Source organism: Neovison vison, chromosome 3 (assembly GCF_020171115.1).
Source record: "Neovison vison isolate M4711 chromosome 3, ASM_NN_V1, whole genome shotgun sequence".
NCBI lineage: Eukaryota > Metazoa > Chordata > Mammalia > Carnivora > Mustelidae > Neogale > Neogale vison.
The window spans coordinates 180,667,439-180,685,427 of NC_058093.1; the positions used below are offsets into that span (position 1 = coordinate 180,667,439).

Here is a 17,989-nt window from a genome sequence, read left to right on the forward strand (position 1 = left end):
GACCTGCGTGGCTCAGTCAACTGAGCATCCCAGTCTTGGTTTGACTGAGGTCATGATCTCAGGGTTGTGAGATCGAGCCCCACATCGGGCTTCAGGCTCAGCATGGAGTCGGCTTGAGATTCTCTCCCTCCCTCTCCTTCTACCTCTTCCCCCGCCACCCACTCTCACACACACACTCTCTCTCAAATAAATAAACGAAATCTTTTAAAAATAGTGAGGGAGAGGGTCCATAATTGTTATGAGTGCATGCATTAGTGTGTATGTGCATTTTTAGGGGTCAGGGAGAGAGGATCTATTAATCTTAGCAAATTCTCAAAGGGCTGTGAGCAAAAGACCTGTGACGGAGCCCCCGTTCAGCTTATCCTGCATGACCATGGCGATAGGTGAATACCAAGCTACGCGCCCCGTGGAGCAACAGGTCCCTTGCTCCAACATTTGCTTTCTGCTCTATGGTCAGAGCCGTTGCCCCGACAGCCTACTTGCCCTAGCGAGAGCACGTGTGAGCACATGCACACACCTCTTCTCCCCGGGAGCTTTTTGAGGAAAATGTATACTCATTGCCAAATATGTACAGATCACTATGGGGTCAGAAAGAAGAGTAATACATAAGTCCCTCCTCAGAAAGGAAGATGCATTTAAGTGAATAGTTCCACTTCCTTTGGCATATTTAAGCCATGATTTCAGACCAGGCGAGAGCGTTCGTAGCACACCATGATGTCTCGCCAGGTGAGCTGCACAAACACAGCCACACCAGGCATTCATCTGAGCCAGTGATGGTTAGACCTCGTCCTGGAAGCTTTGCAGAGAAGGAAATGGGAACTCTGGCTTCAGACATGGCAGGCGGACACACTGTTCCAGTCTTGCCTCAACTCCCAGCATCTTTGAAAGCATTTCCTTCTTCAGACACTTTTTTCCTTTTCTTTTTTTTTTTTCCCCCTTCCTTTTGATTTCCATGACAGCTCTCTCTGTTGGCTTTTCTGGTTCATTTGTTGGTTTCTCCTCCTCCACCACTGATTATATTAAATGTCAGTGTTCTCTCTCAAATCCCTTCCCCAGTGACCTCACCCATTCCTAAACCATAATATTGCAATGTTGATCACCTGCACATCTCTATTTCTGGGCCAGACCTCTCCAGTCCCAGCCTGATACCGTGCACACTTTGTCCACAAGCCAGCAGTTTGTTTCCCCTCTGTCAACAAGTGGGGCTTTTTTTGCTTAAGCCCCAAATATGGAAACTATCCTGCATTCCTCCAACACCCCTCCCCACGGATTCAGTTGATCACTGACTTCTGTCCATTTTGACTCTCAAATATGCCAGTTCTTTCCATTTACTGCCTTCTTGGCCATGCTCACCTTATTCCCAACCATGGCACTGTCAGAGGTGCTGAAGGTTCCCCTGTGGTCTCTGTGGTGGTTCCTAGTGGCCTCCCTTCCTCCCCTAACTGCCTCCATCCAACAAATAACTTCTCCCCCTGGCAGCTAATGTGGTCTTTTCATAAGGGAAATTAGATCCTTTGGTTTTCATGCTTTAAGATGTTCCAAGGCTCCCCATTGGATGCATCCATGCTTCTTATCTTAGGGTACAGAGCACTGCGTGGTATGGCCCGTGCCCACTTGGACCCTGGTCGAAGGACCACACTCACCTCGCTTGCTGGGCCACAGTCACACAGGCCTTCTTTCTGTCCACTAACTGTGTGCAGAAAACTCCTGCTTCACAGCCTTGGTTCTTGCTGTTTTTTCCCCAACTCTTGGCATGGTAGGCTCTCTCACAAAATTCTCCTCAGATTTTTTTTTAAAGATTTTATTTATTTATTGGAGAGAATGAGACAGAGATAATGAGAGAGAGCAGGAGCAGAGAGGAGAGGGGGAAGTAGACTCCCCGCTAAGCGGGGTGCCTGATGCAGGACTCGATCCCAGGACTCCAGGATCATGACGTGAGCCAAAGGCAGTCGTTTAGTTAGTGGAGCCACCCAAGTGCCCCCCAGTCTCCTCAGATTAACTGTCTGCCCCTCAGTGGCCCCTTCCACAATCATTCCCAGTGGCTGACCATGTAGTCCTCTCTGCCTACAATATTCTTTGTCTTAGCACAGTGTTTATTTCATCTACTGAATTTTAGTATTTTCAAATTCTTAATTTACTTCCTGCATCTCTCCCAGCTCCACCCACTGTAGTCCAGATGCCGAGCTACCTGCAGGCAGGGCCTGTGTCCACCCACTGACCACAGTGCTTGTGGTGTCAGTGTCCACCCCATCGATATTCCGGTGGAATGACTGAATCTGAGCAGGGAGAGAAAGCGGGTCATAGATGGTTCTATCACCTTCCAGGCAGGTGAATGATGATGAGCCAAAGAATGTCAGAAAAGCCCAGTGTTTGTGGTAGAGAAAATCCTATCCCCTGACCAGCGCAGAAGGTGATGTATTGGCCTTGTGTCAAGTATTCAGAGATATGTTGCAGGTGTTAAACCCCAAGGTAGGGAGTTCGGATTTTGTCCCCCATACAAGTGTGTCCCATTAAAGATTTTAGTAAGGTAGTGAGATGAACAGGGAGGTGTACCTAGCCCTGGTGGGCTGTACTCATCCTCATTTATGAAGACTGTATCATAGAAGACTGTATCTCTACTTCGCCATCAGCCTGTTACCTCTTCCAGGACAGGTCTCATGTCTCCCCCACCATGTGAGATCCCAGCTCAGAGAACCGAGCTTGGGTCACCGGAGGCAGGCAATGAATGTGTTTAGAATGGGTGAATGAATGAATGAATAAATAAATTTTGGGGAGCAAAAATGCCATCACAGCTTAGACCTACCCTCTCTGAATGACCCTTTTCTCTAGAAGTGTCAGAATGAGGACTAAGTAGACAGCGAAGCACACAGTGGTGCCGATGCTGAAGTTCCTCCCAGAGCAGCAGGTGGGAGACACTGTCTTGTCTCTTGACTCAGAGTAACCTTGTAAGGGAAATCGGCTAGAGGGTTAACAGCAGATATGCCTCCTAACTCTGAGAGTCGTGTGCACTGTAGTGATTAATATATACAGCAAACATTTTCTTGCCAAAGCTTAGATGATTCAATCTAAATAATCTCGCAGAGAGGTCCCCCTAATTATAATGACATGGTATAAATATAAGAAGAAAGAATGTCAATTATCACTCCGTATAATAACAGTGTTAGTGTTCATGCACATAAATTATAAGGAAGTTTACCTATTTAAAAGCAAGAAAAGTGCTCAGTTTTGCAATTTAAAACTTTTGATATGGCACATTTAAAAATTATGTCATTACAACCAGTAGAAGTTCGTAATCACCACTAAAATGCGCGCTTGTGAATAGTTGATGAACTACTTACAGTAAAATTCTTTAAAAAATCATTTGAAAGGGCAAATTTAAAGACACCTATGATATATTTATTTTCACACATTCCAGACGCATCCACTGTGCTTTAAACACCTGTTAAGTGGCAAACATATGAGAACCTTCTAGGGCAACATTCCTATGTTGCCCTAGAAGGTTCTCTAGAACGGGAGCTCCTACTCCCGCACGGTGATTTACATATAAATTTTAGTAAATGAAAATTAAATAAAATGCTCAGGGCCTCGGTCTCATGAGCCACATTGCAAGGGCTCTGTCACCACTTGTGGCTGGTAGCTACTGTGAGAGTGGGGAGTAGAACATTTCTATCATGACGGGAAGCCCAGTCGGATAGCGTGGCTCTGAAGAAAGAGAAGTAAATATGACTATTCATGAGCACCACGGTCATACCATCAGGAGCTCCTGATGTGTGTCTGGGATTTATTGTGAGAGCAGATATCTTGGCCCACCCTGATGAAAACATTTAAAAGCACCCTTGTTCCCAGTAGACAATATTCCTATTCAGTGCAGAATCAAACTGGCCCCTGGATGAGAGAGGAGGCCTTACCCTTGTATGGTCCTTATCTGTTTAAACTAGTTGTACATTTTGTGATGTTGTTTTAAGCCAACTGTAATGTAGTTTTTCCAAAGTGACATTTTGAAAGCAAACAACTTCAAGGTATTAGCTTAAACCTGAACTCATCCTTTATGTTCTAATCTACTGGCTTTCAGTTCCTCTGTCTATAAAAGTAATAACTCAAAGCAGTTTTGGCTGAGTTCCTGAGCCCCTTCACTGGATCCAGGATTTGAAGCGTCTAAGTGAGTAGAGGAGCTTATCATGAAGCATCTGACAGTGCATACATCACAGGGGTTTATTGGATAAAGATGTGATCCTGGTGCACCTGCTCCAGACATGTTATCGCTTTCTTATTCTCCTGCAGATCACCTACAAAGCAGTCAGTTCCTTTGACCCCGAAATAGATTTATCCAATCAAAGTGGAAGAGTTTCAAAACTGGGGAATGAAACCCATTTTCTGTTCTTTGGACTGTATCCGGGGACCACGTACTCCTTCACCATCCGAGCCAGCACAGCTAAGGGGTTTGGACCTCCAGCCACAAATCAGTTCACCACCAAAATATCAGGTATTATACCTTTGTGACTTATGTCTTTCATCAGCGGTGGCGGTTTTTGTACCTTTTCATCCCCATTGTCAAGGATACAAAGCTCACCCCGACTGACTCATTGTATTCAGATGAGCACTTGGGCATATGTGCAAATCAGACTCATGGGATGGAATAAAATACTGCAAGTACTTATAATTTGGATCCTTAAGATCCTTCTGCATTGGCAAGTAGCCACGTTGTGTCATTTTGCACTGGAGGACCTGAACATAGAGTGAGGGTTCTGGTCTGCGTGCTCCTGTCCCCTTCACGGTACAAGTTACCAGAGCAGCACCATTGGAAAGATCTCTGTAGTGAGCCATTAATGATTTTGTGCTCGGGGGAAAGACCGCATTATATGGAGTCTGCTTCCAGAAGGATCAGCCTTCACAGGGACCTTTACCGTTCATAGTTGCACATCCTCTGCGATGACAGAGGGGTGGTCCCAGACACTTACAGCCCCCAGCTTTTTGCTGGTAGAGACTCAGTTATGCTATCCAACCAAAGACATAATTTGAGAAGTAGTTCTGGGCATGTGCAACTGTGCAGAAAATGTGTTTGTTCTTCAGACTAGAGGAAATGGAGTTGCCATCTGCTGTGGGATATATAATAGCAGTGAACACAATTCCATGGACGTTTCCTTTTTCCATTTTCCCCCTTTGGGTATGAGTGATGAAGTATTTGAGTTTTGACCTCGCCTGTTTTGGCTAGGGGAAGATGAGCAGGAAGCTGGTGAGGGGAATAACTCTAGCTAAGTAATGTTTAGCTTTATTTTATCTATTGTCCCTCATTTCTAGTTTTTGGGAAGTTTTTGCTTAGAATCAGAGGCAGGCTTACAGCAAGAGTACTATAGGGGTGTGTGGGTGGCTCATTGGGTTATGTGTTTGCTTTCAGCTCAACTCATGATCCTGGGGTCCTGGGATCAAGCCCCATATCGGGGCAGGGGGTTTCTGCTCAGTGGGGAGTCACTTCTCCCTCTCCCTCTGCCCTTCTCTCTGCTTGTGTGTTCTCTCTCTCAAATAACTAAAATCTAAAAAAAAAAAGTACTATAAGCTCTCAATTAGGTTTTGAGGGAGGGAGGTTTGGAATTTTGTTTTTAAGCAACTATAACTTGAGGGGAAATTTTTCATCATATAAGATTTTGTTTATGAACACAAACTCAACTTGAAGTTCAACATACACTTGATATTTCATAACAAACATTGGGTAATAACAATATGGAGAGTTGGAAGAAGAGGAAGATGCCCTTGTGAGGTTAGGAAAATGCCATTTAGTCCTACATCTCTGGAGACCACTAGACTTGGAATCAGAAAATCTGGCTTCTAGTCGTAATTTCTATGCACGCCCTCTCTGATCTTGATCAAGTGCACTGATAACCTAGATGTAATTAAGATGATAGAATCTGGTGCTTTAACTTATGATGGAGACTGAAGAGGAAATGTGTGCCAGTATGTGTATCTCTAAGCCTTCTTTGTTTTGGTAGTTTCTCCCTATGGAAACTATATTTCAAAGAGTATTATCTTAAAGATGTTCTTTTAGAAAAAAAGAATTCATTTTTACCATTTCTTGTTATACAAAAATTCTGGTTGATATGACTCTGATCGCTGTTAGCCTCCCAAGTTCCTATAGTTCTATCCAAAAACAAAGAAAGTTGACATTTTTGTTAGCCTACACAGACTCATCAAGAATAACTATTTGATTTTTATAGTTCAAAGAAAATTACAGTTTATGGGCCCCAATTTTCTACTTTCATGGACCTCAGAGAAAGAACTATTCTCTATACAAAATGTAATTCTGTGTTATGAATTGGAGTTAATTTTTAATAGAATTGGAGTTAATTTTTAATGCTGAGAAAATCCAATAAATGGAAATGAGATATAACCTATGCCTTTTACATAAAAGCTTTTTATATGTAAGAGATTTAAAAAACTATATTTGTAAAAAAAAAATGATCACTAGTGTTCTCATCAGTCACCTACACCTGTGGTTCTTAAAAAGACCATGTGCCCCCCACATCACAGCTTTGATCCACCTAGTCCATGGCAATGACAAAATTATTGAAGAACTCTATCATTATCTTCACATGAGAAGACAAAACAATCTAGAAAACAAGGAATGCCAGAAAATAGACTTGGAAATAGGATTCTCTTGAAGTGGGGGAAAAGAATGAACATTGGTAGAATTATATTTATCTGACACTCTTTATTTTCTCTTTCAATTCCCATAATACCCCTAGAGGGTAATTTTTCCTATTTTGAAAGAAGGGTATACTGAAGACCCAGAGATAATTCATGAACCTAAGCTCTTACACTGATTAAAACAAAACAACAGAAAGTCAAACCAAGCCTTCCTTACTCCAATTCCCGTATCTTTTCCACCTTCCTGCTCTCCCTGCCAGCCCATTCGTGGTCACTAATTTCAACGAGCCTTTCTGGCTTCTACAGTCTTCTTCAGATTTCTAGATGGATCTGTGGCATACACAGAGTTTTCCATCTTGACTTTGATGGGAGAGCTATAATATTCAGTTTTATGATCCTAGTGATTATTTCTTAAATATGCATTTAAAGCTATTTCTAAAGAACAGCATACCTACCAAGAAGTATACACATTGTAAGTGCCCAACTTGTTCTCAAGCTAACCTACACCCATTCATCAAGAATGCAAATCAAGGGCGCGTGGGTGGCTCAGTGGGTTAAGCCGCTGACTTTGGCTCGGGTCATGATCTCGGGGTCCTGGGATCGAGTCTCATATCGGGCTCTCTGCTCAGCGGGGAGCCTGCTTCCCTCTCTCTCTCTCTGCCTGTCTTTCTGCCTACGTGTGATCTCTCTCTGTCAAATAAATAAATAAAATATTAAAAAAAAAAAAGAATGCAAATCAAGAGAGAGACTATTAGTACCACCTCACAAGCCCCCTCGTATTCTCTCCCAACTTGAACTCAGGATCAAAGAAGTTGACATACACTGGTTTTAGCAGCAGTTCCTAATATTCTGTATAAGGTATATACACAGAGGCCACCCATGGTCGGTTCATAGTTATAGTTGAAGCGCACTGTGTTCTTAATGTTCTTTCCAAACAGAACTAGGAGGAAAACCGAAAAGATCGATCAGAAATAACGAATCTCCCATCACACATTTTTCCCCCCAGCGCCCTCTATGCCGGCTTATGAACTCGAGACCCCTTTGAATCAAACGGACAACACGGTGACAGTCATGCTGAAACCAGCACAGAGCCGAGGCGCGCCTGTCAGGTACTGAGTAGAGGAGGGGTGGGCTGGCTCCAGAGACACAGACCCTAACATCACACTAATGAATTTCTTGACCCTGTTTTCTAGGGATTTGCTACAAACATCAGTCAGCATGTAAACCCATTTCTTTATTAGCTCTAATTAAAAGAAATGGCTCAGGAAAGGGGATGTGCTTTGATGTGGGGTGATCAAGTATTGTGTACAGAGTTTGATTCTGATGCAAGTGGGTTGTTCTTTGAAGATAAGGAACAAAAGCCATAGTCTTTTGAGAGGTGGCTTTGAGTCTAACAAGTAAATGCTTGCTGCAATTTTGTTACCCAAGGGCCAATGACATTTTTATCTTGAGCTCTCATCTTTCAATGGACCTTTGGGTTTTTTCACCTGTTTGTTTGTATACCTGGGGTTTTAAGTCAGTTAACTTCTGGGAAATTGGCTGATTTCTCCATTGAATATGTGGTGTAACTTTTTTTTTTTTTAAAGAAACAGATGATTGGAAAGAGCATTGTGAAGTCTTTATTCGAACATATTTAAGTTTATTACCAACATGTAGGCCCTATTTCTCATTCTGCGGTGATTTATATAGCTAAGAAATTACAAAGTGTAACTTTTACAGTGAATGAATAAAATAAATTTATTCTTCCTAGGAAGGAGCAAAGGAATGCCTGAATAACTCTTGAGTATGAACTTGTCATAAGCTCATTAATCTATATAAATGAAATCTCTACTTGTTTCAGAGCGATTTAGATATTCTGTACCATCAGAATAGATTCCCTTCAAAATAACCTATTATTTCGAATAGCGTACTCTGAGGAAACATTTACATTCCCATTTAGGCTTCTGTAGGGTTTGTTTCAGTAGTCCTGGTATAGAATTTTACTCCATTAACCTTTTGAAACCTGGCTCTATTTGATCATGTTTTCACTACAATATCATAGGCAATCAGTTGGACTTCTTTCTACATGATAAGATATGTACAAATTTCATTTCACAAAGTTAGCAATAAAAACAGAGCAGCATTCTTTGATAGGCAAGTCCAATTAGGGTGGGATCACCCTAATTGGAAAAATTTTTATTTGAAAAATGTAAAAAATTTTAGGAGACAATTTCTAGTTCACTCTGTTGACTTGACATAGTAGGAAGGGATTTTCATGCCAGGGATTGAGGACTGCCCTCCATAAGTGCGGTCTGTGAGAACACTATGAAATGTGTGAAAGCCCTACTCCAAATTTAAGATATTATTACTACTAGAAAAACATAGCCGCTGACACTACCTAGGCCCTTTGTGCTGACTTCTGTACAGTGCCGAGGGGTTGCCCTAATCCAAATGACCCGAGACACATGCTCATTAGACAGCTGGCCAAGATCCGAGTGAATCCGTGGCCATGGGTCAGACTTTTTTCACTCCAGAAAGTTGAAGTCTTATTAGATGAAAACTGATGCTCTGACCATGGCCTTGGGAGCATCATTTTCTTGTGACCCGTTTAAGAATTGCCTAGACTCAGCAACATGGGCTGTTAGGACAAGAGTCTGTGTTCTCCTACAGAAGCATTAGGATAAAATGAAAGCATATAGGCCACTCACTTTCAAGGCCTCCAAATGGAAGGGATCTGAAATCCTAACCTTCCCAACTCACATAAACTCCTTTTCATCTTCTATTCTTATTACCTCTTTCCTTCAAACACTTTCAATCAGATTTTCGCCCATATAATTCGTTCTCTGTATAGGACTTTCCAAGTCTGAGTTTTCAAATGATAGTCCTTTGGGTCATCTATATCATCCCCCTTCCCAATTCTCCTTTCCTTACTTTTTTTAAAGTGCCTCTTACATCCACACTACCATTTATATTTTCTAAACATGCCTTTGTTTAAACAAGGCATTATCTTTTTGTTTTCTTTTATACCTTTCTAGTTGTTTTTGGAGACTAGAGACTTATCAGTTGGTTAATTGTAGATATCCTCAGGCTTTTTATTCTTATAGAAGGATACCTTCAAGTGCTTGTCAGAGTGTCCAAAATACATGGCTTCACCATGTTTCACATCATTTCTTGAAGACCAGTCTCTAACTCTGCTAATATTTCAGTTTCTGTTAACACACCCTCCTTCACAACTGTCATGATGCCCTATTTCCAAGCTAACCATAGCTCCACTTTGATTAAACATTGTCTTGTCGGGGCACCTGGGTGGCTCAGTGGGTTAAAGCCTCTGCCTTCGGCTTGGGTCATTATCCCAGGGTCCTGGGATCGAGCCCCACACCGGGCTCTCTGCTCTGCAGGGAGCCTGCTTCCTCCTCTCTCTCTGCCTGCCTCTCTGCCTACTTGTGATCTCTGTCTGTCAAATAAATAAATAAAATCTTTAAAAAAAAAAAAATCGTCTTGTTATTGGCCAAACATTCCTTGAATTTGCCAGGGTTGCTTTTCATCGTCTCTATGATACCTTCTTCCACAATATTAGCATCTTGAAATTCATAAACGTACCATCTATGTTCATCATCTAAATCCATGCTAGAATCAAGATCAGTTCTTATGGGAAACTATTCAGTAAGCGTTACAGGCAAACCCACTACACATACCACCTTATCTGGAAGGATACTTATCTTAAATGTGTAAATTTTATTGGCACAAAATTGAGAATGGAAATTATCGTGACCCCACCTGTCAAAAAGTTGTGTGTTTTTGTTGTTGTTGGGGTTTGGGTTTTTTTGTTTTGGTTTGGTTTGGTTTGGGTTTTTTGTGGTTTTTTTGCAGGAAAGTGAATGTTCTTTTCAAGGGATTTGGTATTACAGTACAACATAATGGGACTGATTATCTATTGAGTAGATGCAAGACCAATATAGCTAGAAAGACTAGTTTGGAAAAAAATGTCCGTAATACTTTCAAGCTAAATGAGGTATATGAAAATTTTCAATTTCATTTAATGTTTAGAGAAATAAGAACTCTGATTAGGGAATCATGGGGACCTAAAATATAAAGCCATAATGTAGATTAAAACATTTGAACACATCTGGAAATTTGCAAAATGCACATGTAATCAAACTGCAATACAAGAAGGCTTTGCCCAAATGATAAGATAAATACTAGAAGAAGGAGGGAAATGGAAGTGAACATCTGTTTGCTTTCCTGGATTTTGCCCAGTATTATATGCTCAAAAATACTGTCATTGTGTGATTTCCAAAGGCAATTCTTTCAATTGATTTGATTTTTCTTTAATCCATAATCATTGGTGTTAAAAATTCAGTCCCACTTCATTTATGCACTTCACCAAGGAAGGTGGTTTTGCATTGATTCCACTACAGACCCTCAGCTTGCTTAATGCAGATTCTTAAAATTGCACTAAACTCTCAATGTAAATGATTGCTGTCTTTTTATTGATCAGCACATCAGCACTGTCACATAAAATTATTTAAATCCTGAGATGGCCAAGAAGAACACAAATTCCGTCATTCTAGCTAGTCAGCCAGCACCTAGGACAGAATTTTAATGTCTGTTCATGGATTCAATTTTTTTCTTTAATAAGACAGGGGAAAGCTTAATTTTCTTTTACTCATTTAGAATCTCCTCATTTCTCTTTCTTCTCTCCACTGTTCATTACACGCAGACAGTCCAACAGAGAAAATCCTTGTAATTTACCAGTAAAATACCAGCTCTAAATAAAGAATAAGTAGTTTTACACAAGCTATGTGCTTTTCTTGCACTAACAAAAATTCTCTCCATGATTTTACTTTTTTGCTGCATGTACTGTGTGCCAGTGTCCCTCCTTAATGATGTTTTATACCTTCTCATGGTCTACAGCACGAGACCTCAGCACGTCGGTGCGCCTTAGATGATGGTGTTTTCAAATGACTCTCATTTTTGTTCTTTAGGCATTGTTGCTTCAATTTATTCATAAATGTTTTGGAGCTATATGTCTTCTTAATTAAAACTCAAGGCTTAAATATGTTAATTAAACATTCTGTTATTCATTTCAGTGAAACGTTAGAAAATTACCATTTTAAGGACTCATTCTTTGATTCATTCATTCAGGAGAAACTACCAAGTGGGGAAAATATCTATTTAGAGGTCTGTCCATAGGGCTGGGAGGTGGGCAACAATCAGAGCAACCAGAACAGTAAAGCAGATGCCTAAATGTGAGAATATGCTTTGAATGGACGGCAGCCCCCTTGTTCTTCTAACAAGGGTAGTCCTAATTATTTTGATGCTGTGCTTTTACTGCCATTGGTAACTTCTTATACTATGGTTATCTTTGCAATGAACACTTCCTCAACAGTTATATTTAAAAAACAATTTGCAGTGCAGTGCCTGGGTGGCTCAGTTGTTAAGCGTCTGCATTTGGCTCAGGTCATGATCCCAGGGTCCTAGGGTCCTGGGATCAAGCCCCACATGGGGGCTCCCTGCTCAGCAGGATGCCTGCTTCTCTATCTCCCACTCCCCCTGCCTCTGTTCCTTTTCTTTTTGTCTCTCTCTCTCTGTCAAATAAATAAATAAAATCTGAAAAAAAAGAAAAACAATTTGCGAATAGTTCTGGTTGCAGGGATCAGGGCCACAATCTTAAAGCAAATTGGAACTTCACTACATTATGAATGGGGAAGAGATGAGGTCATAAGGAAGGGATGAAAGAAATATTTTGCCTTATTTTTTTAAAGCACATGTTGGGTGAGCCTGGTGGTGGGTATTATGGAGGGCATGTATTACACAGAGCCCTGAGTGTGGTACATAAACAATGAATGCTGGAACACTGAAAAGAAATAAAATAAAATAAAATGAAAAAAAGATTTCAAATGAGACAGGGAATATTTTGTTAGTAAAAGGCAGGCATAAATGTTTTTATTCATCCGAAACACTTTTGATTTAAAAAAAAAAAAGACGTGTACCATATAAAAACTTCAGTTTCATGCATAAATCAAGAATTTATTTATTTTTATATAATATATTCGGCTTTTTATAAAAAGATTTCACCTTGAATTCATTGCCGCGGTAGACTTGACAAATGTGTGCTGTTTTCATTTACTCTTCTCTGTCACTTTTCCCTTTATGCTGGTTTGCCTTATTAGATAGCCAGCAAAACGTGTATGGATCTTAAAGCCTCATTGTTCACTTCTAGTATTTCTGCATTTACCCAAACTACTCATCAAATATTCTTTTGTAACAAATCAGATAGAAAATTAAACATGCACTAAAGGATGCTATTTTTTCTCATCACTGAGCTCTTTGTCCTTTGAAAACTCTATGCTGTGTTTTTAGACTAAGGTGAAGGACAGGTTTTCATTCCGTTGTGGATAAATAGTAAAGCAATTATATTTATCTTAAGAAAATTTATTAAACTTCCTAAAAATGTCTGATTTGATCCTGGAGCAATACGGAATACCAGATTTGTTCTTTTTTCGTGGCCATCAGCTTGCACTCACGTTCCAAGCTGGTTGTCACACACAAGTTTTTATTAAAGGGATTTAGCAGGAGAATGTCAGGGAGTCTGTGAAAACTGACACCTCGGATGGGACAGTGAAACAGATCTTTTGACAGGAGAAGCAAAGAAAGAGATCATTATAATTAATGAGTGATAGGAGACAATGGGTATTTGGTTTTAAGAAGTTTCCTGCAGAAATTACACTTGTTAGCATATAATTAATTATGGTTTAGGAAGTTTCATATTAGGAAGTATGGACCAGATATTAATTTTTGAAAAGTTCTTTGAAGGCAGCAGCAATCCAATTGTCTACCATCAGTAAGTCCAAGGAAAGACATTTTCACTCTGTGCATACCACCAGCTTGGTCATACTGTTCTCTTCTGCTTCATGCAAGCAGCCTGAAAACAAACCAACATTATGAGGTACTTGTCAGGATGAAAAGAGGTAGTTTTTTGTTTTTTGTTTTTTTTAAACACTCCAAACTGTACTTCACACCTACTAACTGCTGTTTAAGTGTTTTTCCTTACAGCAGCCCTTTCAAACTGTGTCAGAGGGGGTTTGTGTTGTTTCTTTTCATAGAACTAACTCTGGCCCTCTCGCTTTTCCTTTGTCTCATTTTGTAAAAAAATCTGATAACACAAAGAAAGTCTTACTTTTACACGAAAAATAAAGGATTTAATAATTGTCTATCAACAAAATCCATAAATAATAGAATTCCAATAAATTCTGTGATCTCTGCTATATTTTGAAATTGGATTGCATCTGGCTACCTATTGACTTCTGCATTTGCAAGTTTTTGAGAATTGATATTATAAATAGGTAATGAACCTTTCTCTGCCCCAATTCTGTAGTATAGCTCTTTAAAAAGTTGGATGTTTCTCTGCTGGCTTCTGAACCCTTAGCTATTATGGTTATTTTTACTGAATAAACTTAACCATAGAACAAAAGGAAACTGATCTTCTGTTTACAACCATTCTGAAAGTAAAATCCATAATCTGACACCAGATTATGGGCAGTCGGTGATACACGGAACTTGGCTCAGTGAAGTCTAATGTCCTCTTCACCACTGAAGAATCTGATTCTTCTTCCCATTTCTTAAAAAATATCTGTATGCATACTTGTGATTCAAGTACCATCTTACGGTCATTTAATCATTATGATTATCTTAGAATTTATTCCCTAGATTCTAAAAATTATCTTTTTCGTCAGAACAGTTTTGTCCAAAAATTTGATCTTGGGTCAGAGGAACCAGTTAAACCATGATTTGCAAATGTTTTTTATTACTTTTTCCCCATAAGTTTATGCCTTTATTTTATTTTCTTGTTGGAATGACAATATTATTCTGAGAAAGGAAAAACTATCGTGTTTTCCTTTCCCACAATGCAGAATTTATCTTAAGACCCAAAGATCCTGTAATATAAATTTAAAGTAATATAATTTTAAATTAGCTATTTTAAGTAAATGTATAATTTCCGTATCTAAACAGGGCTTTGCTGTAAATTACGTAGAAACTGCAGAATCAATAATCAAGAACATTTTACCCTGAGTCCCAAGATAGCATCAGATGTCATGCATGGCCTTTTAGGCAGGTAGAATCACTCTTTCCTCCTTTGGCATATTCTAAGGAAGAAAGAATAATAGTCAAATAACCACTTTGTTCCATGGGTCACATAAATTGTAGACTTATCTTTTAAAATGAGACCCAGGATATAGAGAAGGGACATACTCGGAAGTTAAATAAACCCGGTTTCTAATCCCAGCTCTCTCAATGATGAGCTATGTGACTGTTACCCATTTCTTCACATCTCTAAGCCTCATCTTTGCAGAGCAAGGTAATATCACCTTATCTCAGGGAGCTATAAGGATTACAGTTATTAAGTACTCACTAGGTTTTGGGCACTGAGCTGAGTACTGGGAACACAGAAGAACCTGTTATAGGCTCTCTTTGGGGGTTCGCAATCTGGATGGGAGGGGCCAGCGGGTCATCTGGTCCCCTACTGCATGGTTGAGGACTGGTACAGAAAGGCCGGGGGAGGGGTTGTACATGGGAAGGTCAGGTAAGACTTCAGAGAAGCGGCTCCGAAGCCAAGGAGCTGAATCTTGCAGATGGATATTGTCCAAGAAACATGTGTCCTGGGGAGGTATTTGCAGAGGAGATTAAGTGTGTGTGGCAGGGAATAAATAATGAGTGAGACAGATGAGTTCCAAAAGGGCAGGGAGGATTGAGCAAGTCAGCCTGACCTGGGGATGAGAAGAGTGTTACAATTAGAGTGAGCAGAACAGGCCGGGGGTGGGGGTGGGGGGGTGTGGAGCCGGGCAGGGAGCCACAAGAGAGATCAGGCTAGATTGGGCAGCCTCATGCTTCATGCCAAGGAGTAGAGATGTAGCCTTTCGGCAGTGAGTAATCACTCAAGAGCTTTAGGCAAGGAAAAAAATGTAAGGAAGATCAGACCTGCAGTGAGGGAGGGGTTAGGCAGGGACAGGGCCCAGGACAGCTTCAGAGGAAGTGTGGCTGGTGGGTGTGCTGAGCCCCTCCCACCGTTCCTTTTCGCTGGTCCTGTTCGGACAGGACATCACTAATCTTTGGGCATGAAGGGAAGGGATTGTCTAAGGGCCACATGTTAATTTTTATTAGAGACAGGATTTAAAGGAATCAAAACCATTTAGTCCTTTTTAGAGGGAAAAACATCTTGACTAACCATAGCAACTAGTGATAGTAACTGTTTAGAGTATTGTTAAGTGGACACTAGGACACTAGAAACTGAAAGCCCATCTTAGCAATGACTCTCTATCTAGGAATTTATTGGAAGCTACTAATTGGACACATATTTTTAAATCTCCATTTTTCTAAGCAGTAGAAACATGGCATTATCAGACCCTCCTTGCTGAGAAGCTTCTGGATCTTTCTCTCTCTGCTCCTTTCTACCTTCCTTTTACTGCGTCACCCTAATCCCTTTGCCCTGAACCTGCGCTAGCTGCTTTTGTGATGATTATAATTTGTACTAGGTTGTGTCTGCAAGGCCTGTTGAAGGGACACAGTGGTGTCTTTGCCTACTGACATCCGGAGTGCAAAGCTGCCTCTGAGCACCACTAAACAGCCTGCTTAGTGGATGGTTGGGGCCCAGTTCTTGGCTAGGGCCAGGGAAGACCCGACTGTTTGATTGTACACTGTCTTGTTTCTGCTATGCCAGAAGGAACCCATGCTTCTCTCGGAAAAACTAGGTACCTGAGATTGGAACTACAGGTTACATGAAAGCCTTCAAATTCGGTAGAAGACATGAAAGCCTTCATGTACAGTAGAAGCCAAAAGTTATGCATAACCATCTCTCTAGAGAGGAGAGCAGGTAATGCTGCCCATTCCCTGACCCACACTGACCAGCTGCCCTGAAACCATCCATCAGGGTGATGGAAGTAGACATGCAGGTGGATCTCATTTTCCACTGATGGTAGAGAAAGTTACATGCTGCTGTCCCCCCAAATATCTGGACCATCTGTCTGTGTTAACAGTGGATTAATTTACAAGTAGTCTTACTTGTAAGACTTGTATAACTTACTTGTCACCCAGAGCCCCAGAAAGTTGCAAATGCCTTAAGCTGAACACTATATCACCTTTGTTATGAATCTTGAAGCCACTATGCCTTTCGCTCTCAGGAGCTACTAGGTCTTCCCAACACAGGTGTTGATTCCAGGAGATTTAAGGGATGAATTTCTAGAGGTATTCTGAGCTAAGACTGCAAGCCTTTGGGAGTGAAGATCTTGGAAATTTTGACAAAGACTAATTGATTTGCCTATAGATGCCTCACTTTTACTTTTTTAAAGGGCTAAAATCACATATATATGGGAGAAAAGATCCCAAGTTCTAAGAGGCTGATGGAGGCACGTTTGGGGCAGAGAGGACAAGCCAGCCCAAGTGCGTTGCTTAAAGTCGCAGACTTCCAGAGCTGAGGTGTAGCCCCGAGAGGATCTGACCACTTTCTGGTTGTGACAGCGCTTTTGTTTGTTGTGGGGACACAGCCAGATCATGAGTGTGGTCTTCCATCATTTTCTTCAGCGGAACATTTCGCCCCCCGCACATATAAGTACATTCAAGGTGATTGTTGATGGCGAGAACGCTAAAGCCAACAAAAATTCTGACATGCCTTCTGTTTCATCAAAAATGATTTTGTTAAGTATATAGTCGCTTGATGGTCATTTGTATTTGGCTTTCAGCTACTTAGTTGACGCTTGATGGTCATTTGTATTTGACTTTCAGCTACTTAATTAATACTCATTTCGTCAGCCTGTTTGGTAACAGAGCCATCGGGAGCGCTGGGAGTTTTCCTATTATCAGCACATCACTTTTGTATGGTGTCCCAGTTGTTCTTCTCTGCTTTGACCCAAAAGTGTTTTCCTGACTACTGTCGGTGCAAATGTTTTCTGCTCATTGAGAAGCCATAAGAGCTCTCTGCAGTTGTTCGCGTCTAATTAAAATTCTTGCCCTTTGTCGCATTGCAAAGTGTTAGAGGAAACTTCACAGTTGACATTGTGCTATCATTCGGTCTTTCCTCATTCATTTACCAAATACCTACTGAGCACTTTTATGTTCAAGTCACTGTGCTAAGACGGTGTCAAGCTGGAGACAAAAGTCCAGAGTACTCCAAGAGCATCTGACAGAGGACAAAATCTCACCCGGGGATCAGGGTACATTGTTTAGGCTGAAACCCAAAAGAGAAGTAGAAAGTAGCCAGTGAGGGGCTGAATGCAGGTTTAGGTCCGCCCAAGAAATGAACAACCTGGAGAAAAGCCTGGAAGAAGAGAAAGTGAAGCGATATAAACAGGGGTCATCTTAGTAAATATAATTAAAA

The 17,989-nt window shown here is 40.9% G+C and overlaps 1 protein-coding gene across 10 annotated transcripts in view; it reads left to right on the forward strand.

Moving 5' to 3' along the window:
• The window catches only part of PTPRM (protein tyrosine phosphatase receptor type M), a 780,862-nt gene that overhangs the window by 490,475 nt on the left and 272,398 nt on the right, over positions 1–17,989 (forward strand). For all 10 annotated transcript variants that reach the window (XM_044243376.1, XM_044243377.1, XM_044243378.1 and 7 more), the window contains 2 exons: positions 4,282–4,483; positions 7,646–7,748. In XM_044243376.1, the coding sequence (XP_044099311.1) occupies positions 4,282–4,483; positions 7,646–7,748 (305 nt within the window). The remainder of the gene's footprint in view (positions 1–4,281; positions 4,484–7,645; positions 7,749–17,989) is intronic.